This window comes from Gymnoscopelus braueri, assembly GCF_963280865.1.
Source record: "Gymnoscopelus braueri genome assembly, chromosome: 7".
In the NCBI taxonomy this organism is placed as follows: domain Eukaryota; kingdom Metazoa; phylum Chordata; class Actinopteri; order Myctophiformes; family Myctophidae; genus Gymnoscopelus; species Gymnoscopelus braueri.
In genome coordinates this window covers 38,384,181-38,391,948 of record NC_137608.1, presented here as the reverse complement: position 1 = coordinate 38,391,948, position 7,768 = coordinate 38,384,181, and the positions used below count along the sequence as shown (strand labels likewise).

General features: G+C 41.4%; 1 protein-coding gene across 1 annotated transcript; it reads right to left on the bottom strand.

Moving 5' to 3' along the window:
- Window positions 1-325: 325 nt before the first annotated feature.
- klhl22 (kelch-like family member 22) lies at window positions 326-7,088 on the bottom strand. Its single transcript, XM_080432762.1, has 8 exons — window positions 6,973-7,088; window positions 6,098-6,443; window positions 5,808-5,973; window positions 5,411-5,722; window positions 3,897-4,306; window positions 3,391-3,583; window positions 2,301-2,534; window positions 326-2,219 (listed from the first exon to the last, which is right to left on the bottom strand). Exons 2-8 carry the CDS (start codon window positions 6,319-6,321, stop codon window positions 1,878-1,880), a joined length of 1,881 nt encoding a protein of 626 aa, XP_080288888.1. The 5' UTR covers window positions 6,322-6,443; window positions 6,973-7,088; the 3' UTR covers window positions 326-1,877.
- Window positions 7,089-7,768: the final 680 nt, after the last annotated feature.

The window sequence follows — 7,768 nt, the reverse complement described above, 5'->3', positions numbered from 1 at the left end:
GCGGGATAAAGGGCAAAACACAACAACCATCACCGCCTGCTCACTCCCGCTTAGTGGCTTTCATTTCAGTTCAATTGAGAAAAACAAAGATCAATGGGAATATTCTCTTTCAACTACACTGTAAAATGCTCAGAGTTAAATTAACAATGAGCATTTTACTGTGTACACTTCTGAAAATGAACTGCATAAAAACCTAAGGGAGACAGGTATAGACCAGGAGGGAGGAAACCTCCAAAGCCTATACTCTGAAACTCAATTTTTAAAAAAAAGTCCAAAGCCTATACTCTGAATGAAACTCAATAAAAAAAACATTACATGTGCAAACTGCAGTGTATTAATTTTATTAATTTCCGAGCTCTACCCATGAATCAATTTCATTACTTGCATATTTTGACCCAAGTGTGGCACTGAATTCCATTATAACGTATCCTTTTTATTATATGAAAATTTTACATTGAATCATTATTGCCCGGTCCTTTCTGTGACAGATAAAGAATGCATAGTAGTGGTATGGATGCCATAAGCTTCAATATTATTATTGGTTTGTACTAAGCAATAGAATGAGGCAACACTCTCAACTCATACACATTTTCTATACGATTTGTGTGCTCTTTGGATTATGGCTTTGAACAACGTGAATGTTCAGTGAAAGTTAGATGATACTGACCATACTGTTCAGGCCATCTGCTGATGTTAAGTGCATTTTGTGAAAACATTTTTTTTCACTTTGGTAGAACCTTGGGTTTTAAAGCTACCTAAAGATGATCAGTCCAATACTGGGAGGGGCCAGGTAGCCCAATGTTCTACCAAATTTCAACATCTCTTTAAATCCCATGGGCATGGCAGCATTAAGCGGTGGTGTACAACTTGTAGCACCTGTGTATGCTTCCTTATACAGTTGCTTAAAATAACATTTTTATTTGACTATAAATATTTATATTCGAGGCACAATACCCTAAAGGCCCATCACCATCAAAACAAAATATTATGCACAACGTGAGATTGTATATTGTGACTGAGAAAACAAGGCACAAACATTTATCATTAATGATTACTCTTAGGCGAGTTATTTTTGTACTGCCCACATAGTTTGGCAAGACAAACATGAAAAAAACTGGTAAAAACAGATTATCCTTCAAACTCAAAATTTAACAATTCAATTAGCTTGTTAAGGACATTACAAAATGACACAGCTACCATTTATAGACTAACGGTGCGGTCACACCGAACTTTGATTCTGCCTATGTGGCGGACTCTGCCAATGCTTTTCAATGGGAATGGAGCGGTTTGTTGCCATTGGCGGATTAACAACAAACTGCTCCGTTTCCATTGAAAAGCATTGGCAGAATCCACCGCATAGGCAGAATCCAAGTTCGGTGTGACCGCACCCTAAAGCCTGATTTATGCTTTGGCGAAAAGTTTTTTGTGACATGTTTGACAAAGATGATGTATTTTCAACTGAAAAAAGAAACAAGACTAAGATCTAAATATAGAGGAAAGTAGCATTGATGAGCTAAGTGTATTTAAGAAAACCCTGTTAATTGCATAGCCTACTGTATATTGCTGCTTTTGTTGACAAAATTGAGGGGGGTCACCTATGAACATTTATTCATGTGAGCTAGGCAAGGATTGGTGGACAGATTAAATATCTTATATATTATACTTTAGCAATAACAACAACAAAAAAAAGTCAAAAGGCCCAGATTAACAATTTGGTTCAGAGGCACTCATCAAAATGTTCAACATGCAGGGACGCAACTACTCTCCATAACCACTGGGGGAAAAAGCTGAGGAACAAAGTGCTTGACAGACAGTCTTGAGCCCCCATCAACACTGCTGCTTCTGGCCAGTATCAGTACCCTACAAGAAGACTCAAATCAGTCATCACTGGAGTCCTCTGTGTTGTCCATCTCCACGTCTTCCCAGGGGGCCTTGTTGCGCTGCTCCCAGGTTTTGGCCTGAGCGATAACAGCCGATGGGAGGAGCAGCTCACAGGCTGCCAAACCAGAGATGCGGCCCTCAAACGGCATCCCATCCGTCCAGTCGTCTGTCTCAGTGTTGTATATGTGAACATACCTCATCCTTCTGCCTTTGTCATGGGAGCGCCCTCCCAGTATGTAGATGAAATTGTTCAACACAGCCATGCCTGGTTCACCATGTCCAGCTGGGAGAGGGCTCACCAGAGACCAAGAGTTAGCTGCTGGGTTGAAGCACGCCACCTGAAAAGTTGGAAAACGTATTACTCTCTGTTATATCTGTAGTGCCGTACAATCAACCACCAGGGAATAGAGATGCTCTACCTTAAGGACATCACGGCGGTAGCCACGCTGATCATTGCTTCCACCGATAACATAGGCACGTCCATTAGCAGAAGCCATGCCATGCCATGCCCGCTCCACGGGCCCCTCTGCACATCCTACCCACTCATTGGCAGCTGGGTCAAAACAGTACGTCTCTTTCAGGTATGTCCCACCTCTGCGTCCACAGGTGACATATATTTTGCCATTCACCACTGCTGCAGCATGGGCATACACCTAGAAGAAAGGCTGGACTATTATTCAAGGAGGTTTACATTTAAAAGCCAATCTCGCTAGCAAACTGCAATAGAAAATGTGGTTATTTTACAGAAATATATTTGCAGAATGAGGATGATTGAAGCAATTACGTTAGTTCTGGGTTATAGTGATATAATTTGTAAAAATAAATCTGCCCCTACCACCCTTTTACCCCTAGACACTGCCATCTGTCTCTTAGATTCATTACTGGTGATTATTATGGCACTCATCATTGCATCTTTATGATTAAGTGGGTTGGTCTTCTCTCTCAGAGGTCACATAGACAGATTGGAATCAGTTTATCTTCTAGGCCATAAAGAATGAAAACGACCACCATAATGATGCTAAATTGGAATTACAGTTCTTATCCGACCCACTCAAATGATAAGGTCCCACCACAAGTACAGTCTGAACTTGAACTTATTTTTTGTTTTGATGCTCCAGCTTCCTGGAATGATCTTCAACTCGCTAAAAATCAATACCCCAATATCCTATGAACAATTTTAAAACTTGATCACAAATCTCACCTACCTCAGTGTGTGGCTGATTTTAATCTAGTATCTTTTTCTGTTTTTGTCCTATTTATTTAAATATATTTTCTGATAGGTATTGTATGTGTTTTAATTGTTTGTAATCTTGACGGCTTTGTGAAAGCAAGTAAAACCTCAATGTTTTTTTTTCTCGAGAAACAATTAAAGTTTTCAATGTCAACTCTACAGCAATGCCTATAAAGGCATGTCTTTTTTTGTGTGTGGGTATGTTCAACACTAAGAGTTCTAGCACCATCAGGTGGGCTGTAAGAGTATTTTTCTTTTTGCACTTTCTGTTCTCATACCTCTCTCTTGAGGGCAGCAACATATTCCCAGGTGTTGGTTTGTGGATTATAGCACTCCACTGCATCCAGTTCATTACTGTAGTCCCGCCCGCCGATGGCATAGATATGTTCGCCCACCACACAAACACAGTGGTCGGCATGCTGCTGCTGCAGAGGCTTAATCATATACCAGTTGTTGTGACGAGGGTCATACCTGGGAATAGAGAAAGGATCTCAAAGCAATCAAGTAGAAATATGACAACAGGTTAGTCAGAAATTCAATCAGCAATAAGCAGATTAGGGGGTGCAAATTAGAGTTCAAAATCGAATCAAGTGCAAGCCCGAAGGAGTGACAGAGAAGCAAAAACAAATATTTTGACTCATCTTTAGTCAAATAAAAACTGACATGTTTACTCAATCTCAAATAATATTTTAAAGTGTTATCTTTCCAGAATACAGACTACAAAACCATTACAATCAAACTGTTCTTTTGACTCAGCTGAGTGTCATTAACTGGTTGTTCCCACCTCCAGCAGCGGGTTTCAGCACGAAATCCACTTGTGTTCTTGTCCCCTCCGATCAGGTAGACAAAGTTGTTAAGCACGGCGATACCCTGGTTTGACATGCGCGGAGCGTTATTTGCAGTGAGCGTGCGCCACTTCTCCCAGCTTGGGTGGTACACCTGGAACAAATCGTCTGTGTCCGAGAGGGATCTGGAGTTGAACGTCCCCCCAAAACCCACAATGCAGCGGAGGCTGGAGCGGGGCTGGGTGAGAGGAACTTGCAGAACAGGCTGCCTGATTTCCTGCTCGTGGTAGCGCAGCGCAGCTGCAACTGAGTCCCTAAGCGGGCACTCCTTTAGCCGGCCGTACAGCCTCAGCAACACCTGTTTCTCCATCAGGCAGAAACGCACAGCTTCAAGCATCTTCAGATTGTCCTGTGAGACAGAAAATAACATTGAATATGGATATGGTTAGCGTAAAATGCTCATGGATAAAGCAATGAATATAGTTATAATTTGATTATTAATATGTCACATTGTTATTGTTCTTATTGTTATCATCATCCATTTAGCTATATCTGCGCCGTCCATTCTGCAATGACGCTCGTGCTCTGCCTAGCTCTTGTCATGCTTGTGTGTGTGTGTGTCTTTTGTGTTTGTGTGTTGTGTGTGAGAGAGAACGAGGGACGCATGTGGGGGTGTTGTGTAATATGTGCATTGTGCATACATATGTGTGCTTAACATCATGTCAATTCATGAGTTAATTGTTTGTCAATTGCACTGATGTACATATACCGTTATGTATATTAGTCAAAAGGCAAAAATAAACTGAAACGGAATTCTATGTACAGCTGACACCCCAACGGGTCATACCAAAGACTATAAAAATGGGAACCAATGCCTCCCTATGTGGCATTCAGCACCAGGGGTTGGATTGGGGGTAAGTCTCTGTGACATTCTCGCGTCATGTCCAAGGGTACAAGGCCGCCTCATGCAACAGAAATGTAGATAGGCTCCTGACCTATGGGCCACATGGCTAGGGAACCATTGGTTCCCATGGCTACTTACTTACTACTACTACTGCTACTGCTACTACTACAGGTATGCTAGCACCTGCATGTTACAAAGATCTAGCCTGGTTCCAGACGAATCTGCCTTTGCAAAATTGCATCGCACTTTAGCCTAACAAAGATCTATAGAAGCAGAATGAGATTAGCATTCCACTTCACTTGCCCTGCCCTTATGAGTTTTAAAAGCATAGGTGATCAGGCTTTCATCATTGTGTTTCTAGGCTTTCAATCGCCTTATGATCCTAATAGCATGACCTTTTAAATTGTTTACAAAGAGACTATATAATCTGTGTACATGTGTGTAGCATTATGTAATGTATCCTAATCTGACCATATATTTCTATATTGCAAATCATTTGATCTATGGGTAATGTTCAGTGGGAGTTTCTACCCCCGCACTGTAAATAACTCATTTACATTCAGACAGATACAAGAGGCTTATGTCAAAGCGGACACACTTATGACCCACCTGCAAGCACACCTGGTCCGTCTCCACCTGCTCAGGACTGTAATGGTAGTGCAGCGCTGCCTCATACACCTCGTTCTCAGAGTCCACATCAAGTTCGTCGCTGCACAGCACTCTGAAGACTTTATCTGGGGGGAGCTGACGGTAAACCTCGGTTCGAGAAAAAGCCTGGATGTTTTTGAGGATGTAGGTGTGCAGCTTGGACTGCAGTTGTTGCAGCCCATACATGTCAGCCAATCTATCGACCTCTAATATATTGCCGTCATCCAGCCAGGAGAAAAGGAAGTCGCAGCAGAAGCCGATAACATCTTCAATCTACAAAAACAAACAGAGCTTAGTTAGTTGTGTGACATGAACACGTTAACTGAATAGGTAAGAAAAGGGGCAGAGAGAAGCCTACCTGTACCAGAGTGGCTGCGACAAGGACTTCCTGTACATTATCTATATCTAAGTCAATCTCTGACGTGTAGATGAAATCAAGAAGTTTTGTCATAGCCACGTAAGTCACACCATGTACTGGGATCTCTGTCAGCTGTGTCTCCCGGAGCCCTCCAGCAAACATCCCCCTAATGAAGACACATTAATTGAGCTGGTAAATGGTGGCTGTTAAGAAATAACTCCATTGGAGTTTCCTTTACGATGAACAGTACAAGTAGTCAGGCGAAGACGCAGGACTAATGTAACTATTACCTAAAGTAATCGCAGGAGGCTGCCAGAAGGATGCGGTGGGCTTGGATGGGGCGAGCCTCCACCAACAGCACCACATCAAAAAGGATGCTGTTTTCCCTCAGGGCAAGCAGGCCGCCCAGTAAGCTCTGGGAGTGGCCAGAACTTCTGTAGGTTTGGCGGCCGCAGTGGCCCGATGATGAATCAGCATGTCCTCCTATTGGACTCAGCTCACCATCCTCAGCCATGGCAGGATCCTTGTGGCTTGGCTACATCGCTTATTGTACCTACCTTACTTTACTTATACCGACGCCATCTTTGCACAACTTCACCATAGTAGTTAACTTAAAGGAATGAACGTTGTTGGTATCTAAAGAAAGGCATAAGTAGGAAGTGGAGAAGACATAAGTAGGAAGTGGAGAGATTAAACTGGAGTCATGATGTTTAACTGGAGTCATGATGTTTAACACTTAGCTTGAAAGGAGTAATAATAATAATACTACATTTTATTTATATTGCATTTTACATTTGAAACAAATATCAAAGTGCTACAGTACAGAATAAAACATTTCCATAAAAACAAGATAATTATCTAAAAAAGGAAGTCTAAAAACCATGGTGTGTGCCTGTTTTCCCCGGAAGTCCTATATTTCACATTGGCTGCAGCTGTTTCTGAACGATATCGATCTATAGAATTACGTCCCTAAACTTAACAATGGTTTATTATCTTGTGACCAACATTGGGACATAGAGAGAATAGAGATACTATAGCTATAACTCGTCAAATAGTACGTGGTATGTAAACATTAGCTGGCAAGCTAGGTGGGAGCACGGATTAAAACCAAACAACTTGTTAGAATGAGACAGAAATTGTATTAAAGGAAAATGTTAAGTCTTACATTACATGTAAATGTCCAAGCTTTCAATGTTACTTAAAATGCCACCGCGCCCATTGCAGGTTTAGGCGTAGCTGCAGCAGGCTGGACACAATCAAAACAGGACTGTTTACTTTCGGTGGTAGCACCCCATAGCTCGTAGGGGCGGTCGCGCTATTGGCTAATGGCTAGTTGGTTGTTAGGCAACCACAAATTTGCATTACTGGTGTGAACGAGCGTCGTGCGAATTGTATTTCTACACATATAATGGAGTGAACGTCATGGATTGTTTCTGACTCGTGGGACCACCACCAGGACCTACATCCAGTGGTGGAAAGTAACTAAGTACCGCTACTCAAGTACTGTACTTAAGTACACTTTTGAGGATTTTTTACTTTATGGAGTATTTCCAAATTTTCAATATGTTTGACTTCTATACTCCACTACATCTCAGAGGCAAATATTGTACTTTTACTCCACAATTATTTGAAAACTTTAGTAACTAGTTACTTTGTAGATTTTGATTATTATTACAAAACATATATTAACCACTTCAGCCCTATCTACTAGCCCAGATCTACAAGCTCACAATGCGTCTCGCATTGTGAGCTTGTAGATCTGCTATTTTCAAAAGTTTTTTTAATACATTTTTAACTTGTGAAATGGGACATTCTGCACAATGAGTACTTTTACTTTTGGTACTTAAGTACATTTTGATGCCAATACTTTTGTACTTTTACTCAAGTACATTTTGAATTCCGGACTTTTACTTGTAACAGTGTATTTCTACATTGCAGTATTGATACTGGGGCGGCCATAG

Excerpts from the sequence above, each read along its gene's own strand:
- klhl22 (XM_080432762.1), bottom strand. The coding sequence starts at position 6,321 with ATGGCTGAGGATGGTGAGCTGAGTCCAATAGGAGGACATGCTGATTCA. Across the intron at positions 5,974-6,097 it reads GCCTCCTGCGATTACTTTAG|GGGGATGTTTGCTGGAGGGC; the intron begins GTAATAGTTACA and ends TGTCTTCATTAG. Across the intron at positions 2,220-2,300 it reads ACCGCCGTGATGTCCTTAAG|GTGGCGTGCTTCAACCCAGC; the intron begins GTAGAGCATCTC and ends CCAACTTTTCAG.